The following is a 27,576-nucleotide window of genomic DNA, read 5'->3' as shown; positions in this document are numbered from 1 at the left end:
TATCATTTTACTGTTGATAAACCCATCTTCTCTAAAGGCAAAGGACAAAATTTACTAAGCGGTGGTTTGACGGAGGGTTCTATTCTATTTTAAACCCCGGTGGTTTGGTGGCGGGTTCTATTTTGTTCTAAACCCCGGGGGTTTGGTGGCGGTTCTGCAGCGGTTTCTAAATGACAGCCCTGTTCTATTCTATTTTAAAATGTGTTTTGACTGCGTTTTGATGGCGGTTTTGCTATCTGCAGATTTACCAAGGCCAAAACCGCTGCAAAACTGCAGTCAAAACACATTTTAGAATAGAAAAGAACAGGGCTGTCATTTAGAAGCCGCTTCAAAACTGCCACCAAACCCCCGGCGTTTAGAACAGAGTAGACCCCGCCGTCAAACCGCCGGGGGTTTAGAACCCGCCGCTTAGTAAATTTTGCCCAGAGACTGTATTATAAGACATGTGCAGCTCTCTCGGACACTGTGCTACAGTACTGTACATTGTACTGCCCTGTGATGCCATAGACAGTCCTATGATGACCTGTATCCTTCCATATAACCACACAACAGATCAGAAGAGTGCTCTATTGCACCTACAACATCATAGTTTGTGCATGAGGCAACAATAACCTGATAGCACAGTAACTCCGGCATTAGGACACAGTCACTAAAGCTAAATACAATCCCACCGCCATATGTAGTACATACCTGGAACCTTGTCCGCTCGGCGGCATAGACCTGGTAATGCATCATGGCCTGCAGAACCTTCTTATGCCCGTCAGGTACCAGGCAGACGGCCCCCAGTATCTCCAGGACAGCGATCTTGGTTTTGATGTTCTCAGTCCGTAAACTCTGGGAGATGATGTTGATGCTCTCTGGGTGAGCGAGAACATGAGCCCGTCCCTGCGAGTTATTCATCAGCGCCTTTATACATCCTATAACGGATGTGTGTATGCGGCTCTCCAATGTCTCATAATCCATACTCTTCAAGAAGTTTAGCAAGCACGTTAAGCCATCTAGCTCAATGAACCTGGTCACAAACCTGGAGTGATGAGATGGGGGGGGAATTGTCACAACATAAAATAACGATAACAAATGATGTCATATGATAAAGACAGTAACACACAATGACATAATGTCACGACATACAATAATGATGATAATTCCGTTTAGAAAATTGGTAAAACAAGCACAATCTACATAGTCAAACGGTTCCAGAAAGTTGCACCACGTTTCTCAACCAGGGGCTGATTCGGCTTTGGACACAGACGCGTCTTTTTCCGCCATCGTGTCTGCATCTTATGGTAATGCCTCAGCCGATTTTTCACACAACTGAGACGCCCACTTGCAGTGTCTTGAGAAAGTGCATCTATGTCACTGTGCGTCTTTAGACGTACTATCGGTCTCGCCATCGAAACTTGCGCCAGCCCTGTGCCAGGTTCAGTTTCTCCATCGTCTGTGCGTCTTTGGTGACAGCTGCTTTTAATGACACACCTGCGTCAGCTTCGCCACGCCCCTGTTACCTCCCAGGAAGTCCCACTAAAATTCACAGACCCTGCGCCCGATTCTGTACTGCGTCTTTGAACGCAGACAGTCCGGGACGCATGCGCTGTGCAACTCAGATGCAGGCCCAGACTTAAATCATTGGCCAACTGGTGCTTGTGGCATGTACGCTGCGTCCAAATCAGGGCCGCAATTTGCTGAGCAAAACAAGGTACAGGTATTGGATACATTTAAAGAATCCTAGGGAATCATGAAAGTCACTTTTTACAATGCAGAACTGGGATTACGCCAGCCGATCCATGTTTCATATATAATAAGAGGCATAATCTGGGTCTATCGGTTAAATGATTTTGCTCTCCAAAACTCGAATGAACCAATAAGTAACTTTGGTCCTCATTCAGACCCGCTCGCAAGCGCTGAGCGCTCGCAAGCGGGTTGATGTTTAGGCCCTGCACACGTGCAGCGGCCGCACTGCACGTGCGCAAGCCCCGGAGCGAGAGAGAAATTCTCTCGCTCCGACGCTCACTACAAAAGGGGCAACTGTCGATGTTGGTCGATAGCTCGACCCGTTTTTTAGTCGTGGCGGGGGGGGGGGTCGTTTCACAAACGGAGGTGTTCCTTAAGGAACGCCTGCCGTTTTGTGGGCTGCCGCACTGACATCAGCAGTGATGTCAGTGGGGAGATCCTGCTCGATCAGAGCAGGAAGCTCCCTGGGGTTTGCGGTTGCCGAGACCCAACCTTAGGGTCTCCTCGCAAACCCCGACAGTCGTGATGGTCTTGACCATCGCGACCATCAACCTGGTCGGTCGCTAAAGCTGTGGGTGGTAACCCACAGGTTAGCTAGCGACCAGGAGGCCGCACTTCAAAACCCAAGCGGCCGCCCTCATTCAGAGCGATCGCTTGCATTTTGTGAGCACCTCTGAATGAGGGCCTTTGTGTGCTGCAATCTCTACGGTAACGCTCTCTCTAGTATACTGTAGACGTTCCCACGCTAATACCAAGAAGATGTCAATTCAAATATATTCAATTTTAAATAGGTCTGTAAGCTTTGGGGCGTGTTCTGTGGACCTTTAAAAATATTATATAATAATTGGATGACATCTAAATAAATAGGAACACATCTGGACACCTTGGAAAACTAATATTTATCAATGACAATCATATTGTTTGGGGGGTGGGGGGATATGGATTAAGTCCTCTTCCCCCAAATTGCTGACCAATTTGCACACTATGGGGGAAATGTACTAAGTCTTGGAGAGTAATATAGTAGAGAAAGATATAGTACCAGCCAATCAGCTCCTAACTGTCACTTTGCAGGCTGTGTTTGAAAAATGAGTTAGGAGATGATTGGCTGGTACTTTATCACTCTCCAATATATATCCAGTATCCCAGCAGTGGCGATGCCAATTGAATGGCCACATCTTACAGCTGTGGCACCGTATCCATCTGCGTAGGGGATTGTAATCAGCTCCAACAGGGTAAGTTAAATGGGAACTGCAACATTCCAGAATTGAGACCACGTCACCAGCCTCAAATAAAATTTTAAATAGATTACCTCTAAAAATATTATACAGTAAACTTTTTTTTTTTATTTAAATGTAAATATGTTGTGCTTTATGCACTTTTATTGTTGTACAAATAGATACAAGTAAAGTTGAGTTGATATTTCAGTATAGGTACACCCCAATTACGGAAGTATAATTAGTCACAGGCCTGTAATACTCTCCAGCGCAGACATAATGGGCCATTTGTGCCAATGCCCAGTGTGAAGGTGGCATAGCCGAGGCCGCAGATTGGCGATTTTCTTGTAATGCCAAACTGGCTGCTCTAAAGCTGCATCACAAAACAACTTCCCTGAAACCCCAGCAGCGATGAGCGAGCTCCTGCGAGATCTGCTCTGTGTTACAGGACACGCTGCCTGGAATGTAGACAGGAGAGACAGCTCTGTAACAATACCAACATTACGTTTATATTAGAGGGGACTTACCAATTCCCCTATAGCAACTGGTTTATCTTACTGGAAACCTGATCGCATTTGTAAACTGCCAGGAAAATTCAAACGTTAAACTTTATTCTATGGAAAACAGAAACTGTCACAAAAATTAAACTGAGCTACATGCCAAGTGCATCGTTAAACCGATCATTTTTCTAATTAGTGTTTATTAAAGCCATAGAATATTCAAACATATCCAGACTCGCTTCTACCGCCTCTGCTCTATACTATCCACATGCTTCAGCCTGGTGTTGGCAGTATAAGGGCTTTTATTGCACATTACTGTAAATCTAGACATAAATCAGAGGTATCACTTGATCTGTCGGGGGGAAGTCGCAGCCAGTGATACATCCCCAGAGACCTACCAATAGTATGAGTGACCAAACGGTGACATTGATACAACGCTTTGTAACTGTCATATTGAGTAAACTGGAGTTATTTATTTAATAATAGTAAACATTTATGAATTAATTTCTTAAACACGACAGGAAAATGGGCGCGGCGGCCATTTTCCAGGCGTTTTTATAGCACTGACACCGGCACCGATGTGGGAATCCGGAGAGGTAAGTATAATATGGGTGCAAGGTGAGCAGTGCGGGCCCCCCCTGGAACCAGGGGCCCGTGTGCACCGCACACCCTGCACCCATTATATATACGCCCCTGCTTTGTGTAACTTCTCCATTTTGCCTGCCTCAGTCAAATTCCCGGGTAGCAGTGTATGTCTGAAAGGTACCTACCCCGACACATGTTCCTGGGTAGCCGACCCTTCAATCGACCAGGGGTTTCCCGGGACTTAAGTCACGGGAAATTACCCTGCTTATGTCTGACTAGTGCTCCCTGGGAATTTACTTCTCCCGGGCTGTACCAAGCAGCTTTTAGATAGAGTTGGCAAAGCAGAGCGTCCTATAGGACACTCAGCGCTGCGGCTCACCACCCCCGCGCTGGTGGCTGTGTCGCTGTAGATGGAGTCAGCGACACAAGACCCCAGCCGGACGCTGGGAACACCCGCCTGCGCTGGAGACCACCGACTGGTCTCAGCAATAGCGGGCCACCCGCACTCCCGCTGGACCACCGGGCAATAAAAGAATGAAAGCAAATAATGAAATGAAAAAAAATTTAAAATGTAGCATTTTGATTGGCCGGCTTCCGGCAGCCCAATGATGACATCAGCAGCAGCAGCCGGAGAGGGGATAGGCTAGGACAGTGTTGGCTAACCTTGACACTCCAGCTGTTGTGGAACTATATATCCCAGCATGCCCTGCCACAGTTTTAGCATGCCCTAATAGCAAAACTGTAGCAGTGCATGCTGGGTTATGTAGTTCCATAACAGTTGGAGTGTCAAGGTTAGCCAACACTGGGCTAGGAGGAGCAGACGGAAGAGGAGAGGCAGGTAAGCAGAAAAACCCGGCTTAAGTCTGAAAGGGGTCTACCTTGGAAGTTCCCGGGTAGACACTGCAGTGTAAAAGGGGGGTCTCGACCAAATACCCAGGGAATTTCCTGCTCAGACCCGGGAATTTCTCCTGTGCAAATTCCCGGGTCTGAGCAGGAAATTCCCTGGGTTGTATGTCTGAAAGGGGTATTAGTAAGACTGAGGAAGGGAGGGGGAGTGACAAGAAATTGAGGAAGCAATTTATAGCACCGATTACCGTGCAAATATATTCACACCATACAGTAACCCATAGGTCTACATTAGCACCAACCTTGGACCTCACAGAGTGTCCGATTGAGCTGTCCTTGAGACAACATTAACAAAACTGTATATTGCAATACATCATGGACTGTTTAGGTTCGCTGGGCTGTACAGTAGACTATAATGAGCTGTTAGAGGTTTATTTTGGTCACTTTCCAAGAATAACCCGAGAGTTGTGTTTTTACTTGGTCTAAAAATAACTGCAGACACCTAAACGTGTGTTTTTAGCATGTCCTGTAATCAACGTTACACGCTAAAAGTCAAGCTAATGTTTTTCTATGTATTACCGACTAGGATCGAGGGGACATTTAGGGAAATGGTGACGTTGAGAAATGTGCTGAGTATTAGTGGGAACAAAATAAAACAGAAGACATGATTAAACACACAGCGCGATTATAATTGTTTGCAATCATTATTTTTTCATAGGAGTATATAATGTGCCCATGGTCAGGAAAGGGGCTACAATACATGGGAAAACAGGGATCATTAATGTCCGTGGAGAGCCGCCATAGATTATATACCGTAGGTCACTAAGTGAACAGGAATGTGAATGCAAAAAAACAAGGTGCCTGTAGTTAATGCCCATAAACATAGTATAACTGTTCTTCATAGGGATTGATAGTCCCTGGTGTTATGTGGTTCCTAGATATAGCCCCATGTGATGTAAGGCACTAGGGGGGAGATTTAGCAAACCTTCTAAAGGGAACAAGTGGAGATGTTGCCCATAGCAACCAATCAGATTGTAGCCATCATTTTATACAACAATCTAAAGAAGGGCTGATACATCTCCCCCTACTGTAGCTGACCAAAGTCCTCCTTTACAGATATTACAACTGGCCATCATGTGTGACCCGGAAGCTACTACCCAACGGGATACCCTGATTAAAGACATGAATGAATGACTCTGAATATGTGAATATCATCAATCTATTCCATCAGTGATCTGTGACTTAGCTTTTCCAGTAAGACAAAGCTCTGTGCCACGTGGTCTGGAATATGCTGGGATAGGACAGTAAATTCAGCTTAATGCACTGTCCACTCTCATCTACAGACCTTAATCCCAGCATCTGTGGGGTGAGATGGAACAAGCTATATGGAGCAGAGATCTACTGTATCTCCAACTAATTTACAAATGTCGGACACTTTGGAGTCGACCAGGGCTGGCGTCTCACTACACTACACTGTTGGATCCACGTCCTGTCAAAGACATATTAAATGTAATACAGATAAACGGGCTGGAATCGGTATGTAATATCGCCGGCCGCATGGTTCGATTCCCGGCAGCGGCAGCCCGACAGCGCTGGAAATCCCAATCATCCTCAGGTAAGTATATATATATACTAACCTAACTTAACCCCCCTAACCCTCCTTAGGGGTGCCTAACCCTAACCTCCTCCCCAAGTGCCTAACCCTAATCCCCCCTGTAAGTACCTAACTCTAACCACCCCTACCCCGCTGCCCCAGGGGGTGCCTAACCCTAAGTCCCCCTCCAGGGGTGCCTAACCCTAACCCTCCTTCCCCCTAGCCTAACCCTCCCGGGGGGGGGGGGGGGGTGCCTGACCCTAAGTCCCCCCGGGTGCCCTAAACCTAACCCTCCCCTCCCGCAGCTGTCCGCTCGTGATCAAAGGGATGCAGGGCACCTGTCTCCCGGCGTCAGGAAAATGACAGGCGTCTACATATAGACGCCTGTCATTTAACACACGCCGGGATAAAGCAGTCGGGAAGCCGGCTGTCGGGATCACGTCAGCCGGTTTTCCGATTGCATCCCAACGGGATACGTTTAATATCCCGGCAGATGGGATTCTGGCGGTCAGAATGCTGACGCCGGAAACACGACACCTGTCAGAATCCCGGCACATGCATCCCGAAGGTAAGTAGTTAGGGGGAGGGTTAGGTTTAGGGTGCGGGGAGGGGGAGGTTAGGTTTAGGCACTAGAGGGGGAGGTTAGAGTTAGGCACCGGGGAGGGAGGGTTAGGGTAGGGAGAGGGGGAGGGTTAGGATACTGACTGACAGGTGTCGGTAACCTAACCCTGTCGGGATGAAGACGTCGGGATTCTGAACGCCGTCATCCCGTACCCATCCCCAGATAAACACATCATTTATCAATGTTTCACATCACCTAATAACAGCTATGGCCACTTTTGGAACACTTTGCCATAGAACGGGGGCACTCCTAATTCTAAGGGGTGGTGATAGAACCTCTATCACCTGCTGCTGTTAATGTAAATTTTGGTTTTATTGCTTTTTTTTTTTTAATGATCTGGGTTTTATGCTTCTTATAGGATTCATTTATATTTGATAATGAAGCGTAATATGCCATTGAGCTCCCGCTGGCTTTGTTCTGTGGTCTTATTGCTGGTGGGAGAGGCCCACTCGTATCTCTGGGTATCTGGGATTTGCTTCTATGACGGAGAATAGAGATAATAGTCCTTACATGTTGATATCACTTCAGCCCTTGTAACAGCAGTTCTATATTCTCCATGGAAGTACCTCCAGAAGGTGAAGAATGTATCCCAACCAAAAGTACCAACCAATCAGCTCCTAACTGTCATTGTTCAAACACATCCTGTAACATGACAGTAAGGAGCTGATTGGATGGTACTTTAACTCTCTCTATCTCCAAGGCTTAGTACAAAGGCCCTGATTCAGAGCCGGACGCTCTGACCAGAGAGCTCGCTCTGAATCAGGGCCCACCTCCATAATTATGGAACGTCCTCCTGGACGCTCGTATAGCTGTGGGTCACCACCCACAGCCTATACGAGCGTGCAGGTTGATGGTCGCGATGGTCGCGACCATCGCGACCATCGCCACTGCGAGCCGAAGCCTGCGGTTGAGTTTCTCAACCGCAAGGCCCGGAGTGATTTTGGCTCTATCAGAGCCAAAATCACTCCCACTGACATCACTAGTGATGTCAGTGGGGCCGGCTTCTGACGGTAGGCGTTCCCTTGGGAACGCCCCCGTCTGGGAGGCATGCCCCCGGCACGCCCACCAAAGGGGGCGTGCTGTCAATCAACATCGACAGCACGCCCCCTTTGATCAGACACAACGAGCGAAGGAAAGTCCCTCGCTCGTCGCGTCTCGCGCATGCGCACGACGGAGCTCCCTCCGTTGTGCGCATGCGCAGTGCACACCATCGACCCACTTGCGAGCGGACAGCCGCTCGCGAGTGGGTCTGAATGAGGCCCAAAGACCCCTAAATCTCATAACTGCGTATTGGCATGCTAATAACACTTATCCGCAAGGAATGGATCTAATCCGCCCAACTGTTCTTATCAAACTGTCCGAATGTGGGCATCTGCATACTGTGGGCCTGATTCAGACCTGACCGTGGGGTACTGCGTGCGCGCATGTGCAAGCCCCAGAGCGAGAGAGAAATTCTCTCGCCCCGGGACTCACTACAAAAGGGGAGGCTGTCCATGTTGACCATCAGCTCGCCCCGTTTTGTAGACGGGGCGGGGGTGACTACACAATCGGAGGCGTTTGTGGGAGGCACCACTGACATCACCAGGAAGCTCTCTGGGGCTTGCGACGGACGAGACCCTACCACAAGGGTCTCGTCGCAAGCCCCGATGGTCGCGACCATCACCTGGCCGCCCGCAAAAGCTGTGGGTGGTCACCCACAGCTTAGCGAGCGGCCAGGAGGCCGCAACAAAAAAAAAGCCGCCCTGATTCAGAGCGAACACTCTTAAAGAGCGTCCGGCTCTGAATCAGGCCCAGTGTTCCTTAGGATTTGTTTTATGTTTTCGGGTTTAGTGGGTTTTTATTATATTAAATAGGCCTTTGGAATACATTCTGTAGATACACACTTGGCCCTGGTGATGATTTCATAACGACATTAGCAGCTCTCTGCGGTCAGAGCTCACGGTGTCATTAAAATCAGCCACAATCCAAAGCATTTATTCTCCAGGTGGATGAACGGAGCGGAGGAAACGATGACACAATAACCTGTCTCTGGCTCCTGCAGTATATCTGAGTTGTTGTTCAGGAACTAGAGAATGAGTTTGTTATTGGAAAACGCTGTCACAATCACCACCCACCACTTCACTTGTATCAAAGCTGCAGGTTCAGGCGAGGATCTCCTACATCTCCAATTCGTTTTGGTGACTGCATCCTGTTCTTTAAACTAGGAACATATGGGACCTTGTACTGTTTAATCGGGCGCTAGAGGAAAACAGAAGTTAGCAGACACCTTGAAGCAATTGTTGCTATAAACCAGTTCAATGTCATAGCAACAAAAGAGGTGGATGTCGATTAATTGAAGAATTGACGGCACTTGTAGCCGTACAATAGCCAAAAACAGCAAATAATGTTCTCGGGTAACATGATCTCCTTATTATAGTAACATGCAACATCATACCGCAGGACAGGGGACAGCGCGCTACAGCCAGCTGTCTACATCTTTGTAGACTGCATCTGATAGGACGCTTGGAGGCCCCAAATCTTAGTGAGAACCTTTTCAATGTCTGAAACAGGGGAATGATGGGAAAGGTGGCTGGTGTGTGAACAGCAGGAGCCAGGTATGGTACATAATATGGAAAATGGGTGTTCTGCATAAAGGGTCTGATTCTTAGTCGGACACAACCACGTCTGTGTCTACGAATGTTGCCAGCAGCACATCTGCGACTATATGCAAATGCCACTACCAGCCCCGTAACAGAACGCTGGTGAGCCCTATGCTGCACCCGCCCCCTGAGCGGTGCCCATACGGTCATAACCCTGTGCTTCAAGGGGTGGCTGGGCAGGAGAAATCTTCACTGTGTAAGAGTGCTGCCCAAGGTATGCAGTCGGGAAGCCGGTGGACCTAATCCTGACAGCCGGCTTCCCGACTGTCTAATCCCGGCAAGACACTAATGACAGGCGTGGAAATCCCTGAACTACTCGCAACAGGGCCTGAACTACTCGCAATGTTGTGGTGGGAAAAGGCTACCACACGTGCTGCGAGCAGCTCCGATGGCTCTCGATGTTACCGATTAATCCTACAACTGCCGGAAATGACGTGTGTTGTGAGTGGCAAAGGGCGTCTTTATACAGGTGCGAGCGCATAGTGCGGCCGCTCGCTATTACTTAGTGGGCGTCTTTACGTGACGCAGTGCTAGCACATGATTTAAATAACCGGCCCCTTTTAGCCAGCGAGCGGACGCAAATAGTGCCCGGGTCTGAATCAGGCCCCTAATCCAATCTACCCCAATTTAGCACTACTAAACCTGGGGCGAGGAGTCTAACATACTCCCCGGGTTTTAACCAAGAGCTTCTGGCGGGATGGACTTGCCAGGGCATCACAGGTTGCGACCCTCCAAACTGACCCTCCAAGGTGACTCTATGAGGCTGAATGAATCAGTGAGGCGTAAGAAATGAGACAGGAAGATGACACAGGAGAGAATGGCACACTGGGAGTGAAGCTGCATCGCTGAGGAGTCATAAAGTGAACTATGGATACCTGCGATTGTCTAGAACCAGTCACATGACTGGAGATTTCAGAGGAGGATTGGGCCGTGCAGCTTACTGGAACTTAGGTATGATGGTGGTCTGCATGCACTGATCCCTGCAGGGCTTTGCAGTGCTGCCAAATAAAACTGGAACAACCTTTGGACCCCAAAGGCAGCTCCCAGGCCCCGTCAGACCACAGGGTAAGTTCCTGCACCATACCGGTGAGTGGCACCCGCAGTCTGGCCTGTGACACCAGGAACCGGTGTAAACAATCTGCTCATGCTCCTCATTTCAGCTCAATACTTTCCATCCACCTCGATCTTTCGAATATGGGGGCAAATCAGACAGCATATTGGGAGAGAAATGTAAGAGAATACGTTATTGAGGCTTGCACGCCAGGTGTAATAATAGTGCCAGATGTTTTTAGTTGTCATGCAAATACGATGAAGAGATGGAGCTTGAACTTGTGCAGTAGGGGAATGCATGTGCATAAAGAGACCTGTAAGAATAGCGCTTGCAGTAATGCAAAGGACTTAAAATGTTCCCAGTTTTCAAAATACTTGTCTAAAGTTAGGTACACACTATGCAACAATTGGGGCGATCAGACGGTTTCGGTAAATAATCTCACAACATGTACGTAGCACCCAGGGCCGATCGTTCCAAAAGCAGTCGGATTGGATGATGGGATCTGACCTGCTGCATGACCTTTGTTGGAAACGATGAGCTGATGTTGCGCACTTTTTTGTTATGTGCATGAATTTCCGATCATCTGTCCGACATTTCTTCGCTATGCAAATTTCCAAGTCTGCCGGATAGTGAGTGAAATTGTTCACGTGTCTTAAGGTGCTCATACACGGTGCAATTTTTTACACGATTTGGCCGTTTTCGATCATTCGTAATGACCAATCGTGTAAAAGGTGGTGTATTCCAGTACAATTACGATGCCGATGCTCGTCCCCGATGTCGTGTATCGGCATCGTAGATCAACTGAACCTGCAGTAAAACTTCGACCTATTGTGTACGATGTGACAAACATCGTACAGTGGGTCTGATTCAGACCCGCTCGCGAGCGCAGGACGCTCGCAAGCGGGTCGATGGTGCCCTACTGCGCATGCGCACGACGGAGGGAGCTCCGTCGTGCGCATGCGCGAGACCCGGCTAGCGACGGGGTAGCCGTCGCTCCGGGTCTCGCACCAAAGGGGGCGTGCTGTCAATGTTGATTGACAGCATGCCCCCTTTGGTGGGTGTGCCGGGGGCGTGGCTGCCAGACGGAGGCGTTCCATGGGGTCTTAGTGAAAATCAAACAAAACGGAAATACACAAGTCAGCGGACAATAGTACCGTCTTGTAAGAACGGTACTTCCCGAATGAGAGCTCAGCGGTAGGGTTTCCGAGCGCTCATTGGCTGAGAGAGGCGAGCCACCATTGAAGTCAATGTGTGTACATGTGTGTAAACTTATACTTTGTACGGTGTGTGTGTCCTAAGTTTATTTTAATATTGCTTTTGCTGTGAAACTACAGATACCAGTGGGCCCGTAATGCCCCGCATGCTGGTACTTGTGGTTCTCCAATTACCAGCATGCGGGGGAGACTTGCTGGTACCTGCAGTTCCACAGCAAAAGACAATATTTTTATCAAACACACTACACTATCAACCCGGCACCCACCGCCCCAGGGGTGCCGGGTTTAGCCCCGGGCTATCAGCCTAGGTCTGGAGTGCCCTGGAAAGGGGGACCCCTTTATTGGGGAGGGTCCCCAGCTCCCCAGGGATCCCCGGCATGGGCTGACAAGCGGTCAGGGTTAATGCTTCGGCTGGGGGGCCCGGTGAAAGGGCTCCCCTGGCTGTGGCATTATCCCCTCGCTTGAAAAAGTCTGGTGCTGGTTCTGGATAATACAGGGGACCCTACTAATTTTTTTCCCATGTATTTTCAGAACCAGGACCGGATCAGAGCCCAGTGCTGGTTTGACAACCAGGGCTAGTTCTGACTAGCCCGGTGCTGGTTGTGCTTAATTACAGGGGACCCCTACGTCGTTTGTCCCTTATATTTAACACACCAGCACTGAGTCACTAAAAGACCGGGGCTGGTTGCTCTTTTTTTTTTTTTGGAGGGGGGGGGGGGGGGACATGCCACTTTTTTACATTTTTTACACAGGTTTTTTTTTGTTTTGTTTTTACCGCAGCAGCACAGACAGGTGTCTCTGATCCCGTCCGTCAATGCACAGGTGCATGTAGCATGGATCTCCCTGGTCCGTGTTACATGCATCTGTGTCATACCGCACTCGATCTAATGATTATGCAAATCATTAGATCGGGCACGATAGATTGGGTGAACAACGTGCAGCTTTTGTTGCCCATCGTTCACCTCAGCTGCCGGAGAGAGTACGAGATCGCATCGTATGCAAATCGCACCGCTGTGTACACACCTATGGCTATATATGTCCAATCTGTCTGGTGGGAAGGAAAATCTGGTCCGTTTTCCAGTGTTTGGGAGCAAATTTCTATTGTTATTTGCTCCCATATATTACCAGATTATCCTTCCCACCAGACGGATTGGACAGATATATTTGTACGCAGCCTTACTAGCTTAATTCCAGATTTGGCTGCAAAATTGTTCATGATTCACCACCAATTGTGCCCAAGTGTAACCACACAGCGGAATGAAGTGACTGTCGTCACCCCAGCTCTGTGCATTGGCTATAAAGTCTGCAAAATGTGAATTTACAAATACAGCGAGTGACGGTGACGCAGAGGAGGAACGGCTGGAACTTTGCACATCTGAGAAACGTACTGTTCTGCGAAACTCGATCTTCGCAAAACTTTGCTAGAATGTATTCTCATCTATGGTTCAGGAAAACACGATGCCCCACAGAAAAGTAGGTTCCCAAGCAAAAGGCACAGCTGTGGTTATACGGGTGTGGTATGAAAAGTCGACTTTCATACATATCAACACCAAAGTATCAACATGATCTGAATGTCAACAGTCTTCATGTCAACATAGAGGTCAGGTTGTTGACATTCACAAATGTCGGCATAGTCAAAATGTCCTCATGTTTATAATGTCTTTTAACATGTCAACACCAGAATGTTTGCATATTTTAGTTTCACCCTAGCCATGAACCTAACCCTAATCTAATTCGAACATCAACACTAAAATGTACTGTTGACATTCTGGGCCCGATCCAATTATGTGCGACTCACTCGCCGCGCTTGACGGTAGCCTGAATTCGCTCAAAACTGTTCGCAGCCCCGTAGGGCTGCATACAAAATTGAGTGAGAGATGCGGTGCCGTTGGTGGGATATGAACACCGTGGCAATGGCAAGATGCATCCGATTCGCACCCCTCGCGGCTAATTGGCTTGCCCCCCTCTGTCTGGATACCGGTTATACTTCAAAAGTTCAGTGCAATAGCATATCATTTCAACATTGCATTTATAATACAATGGGGCTTATTTACTAACAAAAGCATAAACAGGCAGTAACATATATAGCGTCTAAAAAGACATTCGTGCTTCATTGTCTAACCTGTGCTAGATTGACCAAAGTTAATAGCGATATGGATCGCTATGGAGTAACTACAGGCTTACCCTTTGTTAGTAAATAACCTCCGTTATATGATACACTGCTACCAATCAGTATTTGTTTACAAACTTGAAACTGTATTACAGTATCTCTGAAGTAGTAGTCAGGAGTCACAACGTGGCATACAGGAGACGGCTACGTTGTACAGTGAGGCCCAGCTAATTGGCTGCAGATACATGTATAACATCCCCTTCCTACAGAATATGTTTTATTTATATACATGCTGGGTCCTTATACGGAGGGGCTTTAATATTGCGCAGCTCGCCTGCACTATTTCCATTAGCATTGAAGAATTGGCTCCCGCCTGGCAGGTTGGACCCCAGCCCACTTGGCAGCTACCAAGTTGAGTCTTTAGAAATTAGTTGAGACACAGACCTTTAACGAGAAACTTGGCTGCTTACAGCTATTAAAAGGTTTTAAGTTTGTGCCAAAGGCTTAAAAGAAGAGTTAGCTGAAAACGGAGCGAAGACCTCGCGATGCGGAGCTGATGCTTATTCTGATCATTAACAGATGACACGATTTCAGTCCATCAGATGAACACAGCTGCAGCAGCTTATTGCTCGGCGCGCTGGACATCCGCGTCTTGGCCGCGCTCCCTGTCTCTAGGTGATGAAGTTGTACGTTGGTAACTGCTCTCTTGATAGACCCCTGAATAGCACCAGCTGGAGACATTTCCAGTTCCGCGTGATGGCTGCCAGCTAACATGGGTACTTACACGGTCGCTTTCCAAGCGGGGGGGGGGAGTATTCATACTCGGTTCCCGTGCCAACTCATAAACACATTTTATTTGTCACTTTGAACAGATTAACTGGCTTATGCGTAATATAATTAAGATAAGACTGCAGCAGACTCCAGAGACCTCGGTACAGTTGCGGTGGAAACACTATTAGCGGTTCAGGGGCTTTCAGCTCACATAAATAGAAGCTTCTGTCTAGTTATTTTGTTCTTCCACCGTCAGAACTGGACTTGGGCTGTCAGCGCCTAACGGCAAATAGAAGTTTTAATAAACATCCTTATAGTATATATTTAATACTTGGACCTTTAGTACACTCTAGGTACCCTTAAGCTGGGTACACCCTGGTCGATATATAATCGGGCATTCAATCGGACTGTCAATAAATCGTGAGCGTGTCGACGGGTGTGTACCCCAAATATCGCGTTGGCTGTGCAGCACAGGCAATGGCCAATACATCTGCAGATCTACCAGCGCATCTGGCTGTGCGTACGGGTGACCCGCTGACCTCCCGTACACTTGCTGCAGGGACCCGGCGGTGACTGACATCTCAACTGGATGGGCAGAATTCAATTGCCTGCCCAGTTGTGATGTTAGCGCTGACAGCACAGACATATCGGCAGAATGGGATGCGGTCAGAATGCCGACGCCGGAACCCCGCATGTAAGTACTGGGGTTAGGAGGAGGGTTAGGCACTAGAGGGAGGGTTAGGCTGCAGGGGGGTTGGGGGGATAGGTTTAGGCTGTGGAGAGGGAGGGTTAGGTTTAGGCACTAAGGGGGAGGTTAGGTTTAGGCACCAGGAAGTGAGGGTTAACGTTAGGCTAAGATTACTTACCTGGGGGGGCGGCATTTTAACCTGGTCGGGATGTCGGCGTCAGGATTCTGACCGCTGGGATCCCGAGCACCGGCGTCCCTTATCCAACCCCGGCAGAACGATTGGTAAGTGTGTATGCAACTGTTAGATAGGTCCGTGGTCATGTGTGTACCCAGCTTAACAGTTCAGGTTTTAAGGATATCCATGTTTCAGCACAGATAGCTAAATCAAAATGACTGAGGTACTAATCAAGTCACCTGTGCTCAATCATAGATATCCTTAAAACCTGGACTGTTATGGTTCTTTGAGGGCCAAGTTTGAAAGTCCCTGTATTATACAGATGAGATACTAACGAATGTAGCAACTCCTTTAAAAAATATATGAAAAACTGTAAGTATAACACTTTGTAGGTCATTAGGAGGGAATCGGTCTTTAATGCCGGATCAAATACCGACAGCAGAACACTGACCGACCTAATTCCCGACTGGGGCTGTAAGTATCCCAACCCACCCACCCCCGCGGCTAGACACTAAGACACCTGGCTTACCTTCGTTCGGTATGCCGGATGTCTGGATTTTGTAGTGGGGCTAATGATAGGCGCCTATTTTGGGTCCCCTGTCGGGCTGTCAGTTTCGGGGTATCAGCGGGCGGGACAGTGCCCGCCGCTATCCTGACTGCATCCCATTAGGGGAGTGTGTGGATTAATAATACACCCCTCCTATAAATTATTACAGATATGAGAAGTCATCTCGGATTTCCATGACCTTTATATAAACACTCTGCCTCCAGCCTTGTGGCATTACATAGTGACATACAGTATCTGCTTTGTTACCTCTCATAGGGGAAGATGTATCAAACCTTGGAAGGAGATAAAAAAGGGGAGGCTGCATATAGCAACCAATCAGCTTCTCGCTATCATTTATCTATCAGAGTCTATAAAATGACATTTACAAGCTGTTTGGTTCTATGGGCATCTTCTCTACTTTATCTCTTTCGAAGGACTGATACATCTCCCCCATAGACTTATAATTTAGAGTATGGGGGATACATTATCCCATACCAATCTCAATGCTCAATGGAGGCTCATGAAAATGGATACCTCAAAGCTCCCAACATTTCTAATTAAAAATTAGGACTAACTTGGGCAAACACAGTTGGTCCAACCATACCGTTTCCAACAGCTATACCCCGCTAAGTGGGCCACACCCACACGTCTTTTTATCTAAGATGGGGGTACAAAAGGGAATGGTGGGAGGTGTGATACATACCAACTATGGTTATCAGCCAGCCTAGGTTTTCATAAAGTCCGATCAAATCTAATCCAATCAGATTTTCATTAGTGGGGACGAAGCCACAAATTGTACGGTGATGGTGACAATTTGGTCAAACTGTCCAACCAAAATGCTCTGGTGTTGGCTGTCTGGTCACATGTAATTCATGCAGTATGATCACTGATATGACAAAGGTTGATGCAGTCTAGAGTGTTGAGGAGATGACATACAATGTAACCCTAGGAGTGAAGCTCCAGGCTGCGAAATGCGTTGCAGAACTGTTTTATTGCAGCTCTGTTATTTACTACAGTTCTCAGTTACCAGCAGACGTGAGGTTTTTCGCCACCTACTCTCTAGTTTTATCAATGACAGGTTATAGATTTCCACCATAAACACCATTAGGGAAATGTAGCCTAAATACCACATCTACCCAGCCCGCAGGTGGGGATGGTAGCAATAATTTCCTGTCCTCAGGGCCAGTAATAGCTCCTCCTATGTGTTATGTGCTGCACCACTACGTGCCAGGGACAGGTTACACCGGATGTAGAGAGCGTCTCTCGGTACATAGGAGGTGGACATGTGCGCCTCATTCAGAGGTGGGTACATTGCAGATGTTTATGTAGATTTCTTTTGCAACTGCACGTGTGCGAAACTTCCTAAAAGCTCCCAATGACACATGTATTACACAGAGTACACGCAGAAAGGCGCTGCTGCCATCGGAACAGGCGGTATCAGATATGTTGTGGAAAAGTTTTGGGTGTTCCGGTGCGGTGACTAGAAATGCACGCAAAAAAGCGCAGTTTAATGGGCGGGTTACGGGAGTGTCACCGGCGTACACAGCTGCACACACAGGAGGACATAATCCGATGGAGAAACTGCACCTGAAATAGGGCTGGTGTAAGTTTTGATGGCGGTATGGGATGTAGTTAGGAAGCCGACAGATGAAATGCCGACCGCCGGCTTCCCGACACTGAAATCCCGGCATGGGACTAATGGTAGACATCTAAATACAGACGCTTATCATTAGCCCCACGGCGAAATCCCGACGCCCGGCATACCGATCATAGGTAAGGCTGGCGTCGGGAGAGGATAGCCGCGTGGGGGTGGGGGTTAGGTTTAAGGTCCCCCGGGGAGCCTTAGGGTTAGGCACCCCCCCAGGAGGGTTAGGCTAGGGGAAGGGGGGGTTAGGGTCAGGCACCCCCCCTGGGTAGAGGTTAGGGTTAGGCACGCCCCCCCCCCGGGAGGGTTAGATTTGGGGTGCAAGGAGGGGGGTTTAGGCACTCCTGGGGGGAGGTTAGGGTCAGGCACTAGGGGGGGAGGGTTAGGCTTGGTTGAAGTGGGGGTTAGGGTCAGGCACCCCCCCCCCCCCGGGAGGGTTAGTTTAGGGAACGGAGAGGGGTTAGGTTTAGGCACCCCTGGGGGGAGGTTAGGGTTAGGCACTAGGGGGGGAGGAGGTTAGGGATATGCACCCCTAAGGGAGGGTTAGGGTGGGGAGAGGGGAGGGTTAGGGTAGTTACTTAGCGTAGTCGGGATCTTCATCTGCTGGCCTTCCGGCGTCGGGATTTGAACTGCCAGGCTGAGATCCGGCACTCATACATAACGATTCCTTCGCTATTACAGTGCACATGGACACTGAGGGGTATATTTACTAAAGTGAGAGCTTTTAGAAATGGAGATGTTGCCCATAGCAACCAATCAGATTCTACTTAACATTTAACTAGCACCTTCTAGAAGATAATAACTAGAATCTGATTAGTTGCTATGGGCAACATCTCCATTTCTAAAAAGCTCTCACTTTAGTAAATTTACCCCTGAAAGTGGGCGTCTTAGTCCTTGCACATTGGGCCGCACCGATGTACACAAAGGAAGAAGTTTGCGTCAGCGTTTGCATAAAGTTGCAGGCAGGCGACCGCCAATAGACACTGCTGCAGGCGCTTCAGGCCCTGTGTCTCCAGCAACACAATCTACAGTTCTAGATTTGGGAAATATTACTTGAGGGCTAACATAGCATCTCTCCAGCACTACAGCAGTCACTGGGGCCTGGAATTGAACTTACCGGGTATTGTTAAAAAGAAATAATTAGTGTGGGAATGTTTTCTGGCTGTTTATCCCGTTATTAGGGTTAATGACCCAGAGAGCCGCGATCCGTCTGATATAGATGATAATGAGAGCAGAATTCCGTCCACAAAAGGATCCATTTATCAGCCTCAGATGGGAATTCATCAAATTAGCCATTATCGCTCATATCCATCTAATGCTATTAACTGGTTTTCTCCCACAAAATACCCTGTGATAACCATTTTGTTAATGGAAACATAGTTTGTTTGTTTTTTTACCAAAGTCTACTGAAGCTTTGCTCACAAATAAGGGTGGAGCGAGAAGTGGGGTATTCTGTGCGGCCATGTTGTTTCGCTGTCTCCTACCATTTCTAAGCTAATACACATATACAGTATCACCAAATACCTGTCTGTAAAACCACACAAGTGAGGGTGTACTAACTGCACTGTGACTGTGGGGAACTACACACACACACACACGACTAACACATCTTTGTTGCAGTCGCACCATAGAGCTCCTCTCGGCGCGTCAGGTCCTGTGAGACTCTGCTAGCGCCTGAGACTAGGACGCGCCCAGCAGACTGTGCTGATTCATTTCATAAGCGACACTAGTATATCTGTGTGCGGCTGAGTCTTTGGATCTGTATACGAAGTGATACAATGTAGCGGCCTCAGTTTTTTTCATTTCAAGTTCTGTTTATAAACAGACTCAGGTGCACACAGATATACAAGTGTCGCATATGAAATTAATCTTGCCAGAAGCGAGCTCAGTTGCACGGGACATGGCGGCTCACTCACGCCAGGCAAGTCGCTCTGTGGTGGCGTATTGAGGCTAGATGTATGAGGACACATCTGTAGTTACCGCTGGATGAGGATTGACAGATGGGCGCAGACTACAGTGTTTATGCTGAAATTAACTCGATTAAAGAGAAATGTATAAGATGTGGATTGTCTTAAGGGGCCCAGACATCTGGGCTGATTTCGGAGAAAATTCCCCGTTCTGCTGACGCCTGAGTCGGAGGATTGGAGAAGTCCAACATATTGTACAAATCTCGATTCCACGATTCCGACACAAAATTGGTCGGAATCGACGAGTCAGGGATTTTTAACATGTTGAATTTCCCTGATTTCCCGACAGATTGCCGATCATCGATGTACGTTTTTGTCGGCATCGGCAGAACGGGGAATCGTGTCATGGATGTATGGCCTGCATTATATAATTCCCTGAATCTTTTGAACATCTGACATCTTGTAATAAAAAGAAATCTACAATATAAAGATACACTGACCAATGACAAGTTAGAATTTCAGTTTTAACTTCACAATAACAGACTCTCCCATATACAAATGGAATGGGTGTAATTCTCACCTCTGATTCACATTAGTTTACTATGTAGATAATGCGTTCTTTGCCCTGTGTGTCCGAACCCCAAAAGTGTGTTCCCGGGCCATTTATTGTGTATCCTCATCTATAAAACTATTGTATACTAACATCTAATAAAGTCAATACTAACCATATTACCTCATTTATTAACCAGGTATAAACATAGAAGTACTAAACGCTTTAGAACAGAGGGGGTCATTCAGACCCGCTCAAGAGCGCAGGACGCTCGCAAGCGGGTCGATGTTACCCCAATGCGCATGCGCACGACAGAGGGAGATCCGTCGTGCGCATGCACGAGACCCGGACAGCGACAGCTCCGGGTCTCGCACCAAAGGGGCGTGCTGTCGATGGTGACTGACAGCACGCCCCCTTTGGTGGGCTTCCCGGGGGCATGGCTGCCAGACGGAGGCGTTCCCATGGGAACGTCTACCGTCTGGGTCCGGCCCCACTGACATCACTAGTGATGTCAGTGGGAGTGATTTTGGCTCTGATAGAGCCAAAATCACTCCAGGGCTTGCGGTCACCGAGACCCTACCGCAGGGTCTCGTCGCAAGCCCGATGGTCGTAATGGTCTTGACCATCGCGACCATCTTTTTGGCCGCTCGCATATGCTGTGGGTGGTCACCCACAGGTATGCGAGCGGCCGGGAGGCCGCTCCATTTTTAGGTAGGAGGGCCCTGATTCAGAGCGAGCGCTCTGGTCAGAGCGTCCGGCTCTGAATCAGGCCCAGAAAACGCACCAAATGATATTGTTTAAAAAGGGGAATGACGAACAATAGATCAATAGATGCTGCAAGATGTATTAAAAACCGGCCCCATTTCAAGGAGAAGGTGGAGCGCTAATCTGCTGTTCCAGGGGAAGCGGCAGCGGCTGGACCTTCTATGGTCACATTAGGACCATAAGACAAGGACATTTATTTTACTATTTTAGAAGAAGTGTATCTTACATAGAAACTTAATAGAATCTGACTTGTGGCTCAAGAAAATCAGATAACTTGTAGATGACAGTTATTTAAATAAATGGTAACACATTATTCATGTGAGACCCAGGGGTTCCAGTCAGGATGTGCACATTCAGAATGCCGACAATAAAAATGTTGACACCATCATGCCGACATGTTCTGAAGGTTGTCATTCAGCGTGTCAACATGTTTAGAATGTCGACAGATGACACTCCGACATTCACAATGTCAACACTGGCATGTTATCTGTAGACATTCAGTACATGGCGACATTATGGAGCACACACAATTCATGTCAATATTCTGCATGTCGACGTATCAAACCCAACCCAGACCTGGGCCCAAAGCCGACTCTCCGGTTCCAATCGGGAGTCCTGGGATGACGGAGTTTCAAATCCTCGGAGTTGTATATCGATGAACATTGGCTGTAGCCAGTGGCCTCTGTGATATTAGCAATGAGTGAGACCGCAGTATTGTCCTGTATGTGCCATAAAGTCCGCTATTTTTTTATAATAACAAAATAAATATTTCCCCTTATTCCGAATCGCAAATCATCGTCATAAGGTCTGAGCCCTCTACGAGCGCAGCAGCTGAATGCGATGGACTTAACGTCTGCGGGAATGGCGTACTACATAGAGTATCACATGACATTAACGCACCTCATCGGCTGAGTCCGTAGCGCCGTCTTCAAGTCTTCCACTATTTTATTCCTCGTTTCTGTATCTTCCTCATCAAAGGCGTACAGCGTCTGCATCTGCGGGGACACAAGATCACATGATTACGGGCACAGCCAACCAATTCTATCCTATCCAAGCTCTAGTCACTGATTTCCCTTCTAGCACTGAAGACTGAACAATCAAAAGGGAATTCCTGAGATACAGGTGTGTCCTCATATGGTGGGTGCACACTACACGATATGCTCCCTGAGCGATATCGTGTAGTGTTGTCCCCGGCAGGCTGTGCTCAATGTCGTTCGTGACATTGAGCACAGCCGCTGAACGATATCATTAACATCACATTGCAACTAAAGGCCCCCATACATCAGAGATGGATTGCAGCAATCGTGCAATTTGCAATCGATTGTGTATAAAAATCTGCAATGTATGGGCTTCACAGATCGCAGATTGCAACCAAAAAGTGATTGGAATTGTTTAATCAGATTGTCCAACATGTTGGATTTCACAGATGGATTGGGGCTGTAGATGTACACTTATGGACATCATCAGCAGATTTGCAGACCGTTTCTAGCAAAATGATGGGCCTTACAAGATTGCCAGATCTGTGTTTGCTGCAATCGATCTGCAAATCACTGAAAAAGATCTGTAGTGTATGGGCGCAGATTGCTCGATTGGGAAATCCTAAGATCGGGCAATAAATCTTCAAATTGTTCAATTGTGGTTTTCAGATTGCTGATGTATGGGGGCCTTTAGAGCCGTATTCAATTAGAGCGGATCCGCAATACCTTTCTGCCTCCCAGACTTTTCGTCTACATCGCGTCTTTTGTAGGTGGAAAAGTATCGCGGCCGTGCCGGCTTTACCCCATATTCGAAATGGAAGTACGTGAAAATGGGACCCGGGCGAAACTTGAACAGGCGGAAAATCCTGTCAGATTTGGGGAAATCAGCCTGACACCCCCCAAAAGATGCTCTGACATGGGGGTTCCCTATGGTACCCCCCGATTTGGATTGCTGAAGGTATTTGGTGTTTTTAATAGCGTTTTCTATAAGTGGTGAAGAATAGTATTCAGGAGGTTTTTTTGCAGAAAATAACTTATCCCAGCAAATTTGGGGTACTTGAAAATGGGGGTCAGCATATTTAAAAGTTGCTAAAGTAAAGTTGAAAAAATCATGAAAAATCCACCTGCCGCAAGCCCCTGCAATGAAAAAAACACCTGGGGCATACTTGGGGTTCCCCCTAGAGTCAAGTTCGCTAGTTTTTATCTTTGTCCCCCAACATTTTTTTTTTCGCCCCCAAATTCAAAGTGATTTTTTGGGGTGTCCTTAAGTGTTTTTTTATTTTTTAAATTTGACACAGTTTACCTTTGGGGGACTGTATGAAGGCTGCACGGGGGTTCCCGCAAAGTTGCGCCCCAAAACCCTAATTCTGCACTTTTTCCCGCCTGCTATTCACAGGCAAAACTTCTTCGCCCCTTTTACATTGCATTGACTTTCCGCCTAGGCAGAAAGTCTTCCAAATTGAATACGGAGTAAACTCAAAACAGGCAAAAATGACGTCATCGGTGAAAAGTTTTTGACAAAAACACGCGAAAATGGCTTTTCATTTCAAATTGAATACGGCCCTAAGATGGGCAAAAAAGATGGCCGCCACTAGCATAGGTGCACGGGACCTGGCGGCTCCCTCTCAGGCGCTGCATGGCGTATTGAGGCTAGATGTATGAACGCACCTGTAGAAAATAAAACATTGCTGAACATGTAATTCACGGTACAGATCGGAGCTGCACATATGACATTTGCTGCAGGAAGGATTATTTATTTCTCTGTATAATTTATAACATTACAGTTTAAGAGACATTTATAAAAATTGCTCTTATAACAGTTTAGAAAAGTTGCTGTTGTCACTAGCAACCACTGAGACTAACATTTCTCTAGGACAGAATAGGGCATAAAAGCTGACAGTTTATTGGACACTGTGGGTGCCATCACCCCTAGCTACGTGGATACAGTACAGCGATTTTTCATAAGGCCTTATAATCATTGGCGATAAAAAAACAGCAGCACATGTAAAGGGATGCAACCGGATCTGACATCGGAGCCCATCGTTCCCAGTACCACCATACACACAGTCATACTGGTGTTTGAGCGGGTTGCAGTTTTAAGTACACAATGCAATGACCCCCAGTGATCTCACGAATACCTATTTACAGGCGGATGCCAAGAGAATGATTAAACGCCAGTGGGTATAAGACCTAAATATCCCTCTGGGTTTCTGATAACAAAAGAATTGCAGAAATGCTTATTCAATACTAGACACACTGAGGGTCTCATTTAGACCCGCTCGCAAGCACCTATGCGCTCGCAAGCGGGTCGATGGTGGGGCACTGCGTGCGTGCGCAAGCCCCAGAGCGAGAGAGAAATTCTCTCACTTCGGGGCTCACTACAAAAGGGGCGGCTGTCAATGTTGATTGACAGCTCGCCCCGTTTTGTAGGTGTGGTGGGGGGGGTGGCCAGACAAACGGAGGCGTTCCTGAAGTAACGCCTGCCGTTTGTAGGCGGCCCTACTGATGTCAGTAGGGTGCTTCCTGCTCTGTTAGAGCAAGAAGCTGCCTGGGGCCTGCGGTAGACGAGACCCTACCGCAAGGGTCTCCTCGCACGCCCCGATGGTCGCAATGGTCTCGACCATCACCTAGTCACTTGCTAAAGCTGTCGGTGGTAACTCACAGCTTAGCGAGCGGCCAGGAGGCCGCCTTTCAAAAGAAAAGCGGCCGCCCTCATTCAGAGCGAGCGCTCGCATTTTGCGAGCGGCTCTGAATGAGGTCCTGAGACCATTTTGAGTCTATACGGGTTCAAGATGCCGCTACGTCACCATATACAAAGCTATGATGTCCATTGCATCAGTGTAACATAAAATGTTGTGTACAGTAGTTGAAGCATACAGACACACGAAGTGTGGCTATGAAATAACAAGACTGATGCTAAAATCTATGTGCAATTATATTAAGTACTCTTTAACTCTGTTCCCCTTCTATGTACTCCCCTTCTGTATCCACACTCAGCTGCATTCTTATTTTCCATAGGTCATAGCCGTGCTGCAGCTCATTATCGGTCAGCTGTCTCTACAGCTCCGTCGTTTTCTTCTTTATCTCGGTAACTGACGGAAAACGGGTTCCCTTCGACTTTAGGGAAAAGAAGGAAGTCACACAGTGCTGGGTCTGGCGAGTATGGAGGGTGCTCTAGCGCCGCAATCTGTTCATTGGCCAAAAAATGCTTCACAGAGAGAGCTGTGTGGGCTGTTGCGTTGTCCTGGTGGAGGATGAAACCATTTTTCCACAACTCTGGCCTTTTTCCTCTGATTCTTTCCCGCAAAGTTGCTAGAACATTTTTGTAGTAATGTTGACTGACTGTTGCACGTTCTACTGCCCAGTCTAACAAAATAAAACCCTGGATATCAAAGAAAACAATTAACATGGCCTTGAATTTGCTTTCTTCTTTCTGGGTGATGATGGAAGATCCGCGTTTCATCACAGGTAATAACTTTAACTAAAAATTGTGGATCCGCTTGAATTTGTTCCAAAACGTCTGTACAAATTTGCTTTACATTTTCTTTCTGCTCGGCAGTGAGAAGCCTTGAACCCATCTTAGCGCAAACTTTTGTCATGTAACGATCTTGATGCAAAACAGTTTTTTTTACGATGTTTACCAATTTTCTAAATTTTTTCCACATTTTAATTAGTTTTTGATGTGCAAGGCCTTCTGGGACGTTCATCATCTCCGACATCCTCATGACCGTCACTAAATCTGCTTCGTGAACCATGGTTAGCATACAACGGAAATATTCGGTGGGCGTTTGGTTACATTTAACTATAAACGTTAAGTTAACACGTTGCTCTACTTTTGAACTAAGCATTTTTACAACCCACAACTTCTTCGAACGCTGTGTGGCAGCAATCTGTCTGTACAAGAGGGGTAAAACTTGCAGAACCATTTTGGGACAGTCCAAGATCAATGTTCCCCCACGCCATTTTAACTCGCTCAGTACGGTTTATATTTTACAAGTACAGTCTCGTTATTCAATAGCCACAACTGGTAGACAATGTGATACTATAATGGTATTTTATCTTGGTAACAGAGGGTCTGATTCAGAGATTTCCACAAAGCCGATATTTACACAAATCGAGCGATTGTTTACCATTGCACATGCGCAAAAGCCACACTGCGCAAGCGCAGTGATTGCACTGCGATTACGCTCGTACATAGGAACCACTTGCAAAGTGAGAGTCAGCGTTTGCGGGTGGTTAGAAAAATGCAGGCTTGTCAGACCGTTTAAACGCTGTTTCATGGGAGTGCATAAATGAGCCATTGGCGATCGCCTTTGGAGTATGAAAGTTGCAGTGTTTGCAGCTGGCCTGACTTGAATACATGCTGCGTGACTGCCAGATGTGCTTCCATGTTACCGATGATTACGCTGTTGTACGTCATCGGACAGGTGTTGGGTACAGGAGGCCAAAGCTCAGTATCCCAGCGGTCAGAATCCAGACGCCGACATCCCAACGGATTTGGATAATGACACTTGTCGGTCTCTCCCTCCCCGGTGATTGAACCTAGCCTCCCCCTCCCCTCCCCGCACCCTAAACCTAACCCTTAGGTTAACCCTAATCCTCTCCCAAGTGCTTAACCCTCCCCCTAACCACAGTACTTACCGCTGGGATGCCGGTGACGGGATTCTGACAGGTGTCAGGATGCCGGTGACGGGATTCTGACAGGTGTCAGGATTCCGGCGCCGGGATGCCGACAGGTGTCAGGATTCCGGCGCCGGCATCCCGACTGTCAGGATATTGACTGGATCCCGTCGGACGGGTATGATAAGGCAGTAGTGGGCATTCCTATGCTTTGGAAGGCATTAGCATATTTTCGCAACTGCGACCCATGAGAGAGGGTAGTTGTGAACGCATTAGCGTAAATCTCGGCATCAGGCCGAGCCTCTGCAAAAAATGTCCAAGACCCTAAGGCTGATATATCCATTGCCTGACTCAATGCACTAAAGAGGGAGATCATTATCCATTGAACAGCCCGGATTTTCCCAGTTCATGGATTATGTTCAGGACATGAAAGGGTTCCGGGCGCTGGTCAATGTGAGTGGGGTATGAGAGGACTGGGGATGTGGCTGGAGTTGGTACATGATGAGATTCTATGGCATCTCACCGGCTTTCTTTATCTGTGAGTATCAGCCTGTGCTGTACATAACCGAGATGAGGTCACGCTTTACTGGAGGAGTCAGTACGTCTGTTCCCCGATGTGACACATCCGCCAACATACCTGTCTCACAGTTCTCCTAATCTAACACATCTGTTCCAACAGAACCTAATTATGGGAAACCTGAGACCCAGAAGGAAGACTCCTCTATACCTGTCTCAGCGTAATGCTTGGGACACATCCAGCCAAGCGCTGAGTAACTGGATATAGACACACTGGCCGGGAATCACTGACATATGGGAAATCTCTCC

The 27,576-nt window shown here is 47.6% G+C and overlaps 1 protein-coding gene across 5 annotated transcripts in view; it reads right to left on the bottom strand.

The window, feature by feature from the left end:
* DAAM2 (dishevelled associated activator of morphogenesis 2) overlaps positions 1 to 27,576 on the bottom strand; it is a 319,828-nt gene that overhangs the window by 127,523 nt on the left and 164,729 nt on the right. For all 5 annotated transcript variants that reach the window (XM_088445364.1, XM_088445368.1, XM_088445366.1 and 2 more), the window contains exons 5-6: positions 22,055 to 22,149; positions 691 to 1,024 (exon numbers count right to left, since the gene is read on the bottom strand). In XM_088445364.1, coding sequence (XP_088301490.1) covers positions 691 to 1,024; positions 22,055 to 22,149 — 429 coding nt within the window. The remainder of the gene's footprint in view (positions 1 to 690; positions 1,025 to 22,054; positions 22,150 to 27,576) is intronic.

This window comes from Taudactylus pleione, unplaced genomic scaffold, assembly GCF_031769625.1.
Source record: "Taudactylus pleione unplaced genomic scaffold, aTauple2 ptg000378l, whole genome shotgun sequence".
In the NCBI taxonomy this organism is placed as follows: domain Eukaryota; kingdom Metazoa; phylum Chordata; class Amphibia; order Anura; family Myobatrachidae; genus Taudactylus; species Taudactylus pleione.
Note: the sequence above shows the minus strand (reverse complement) of the source record. Positions and strands in the feature narration are given on the sequence as shown.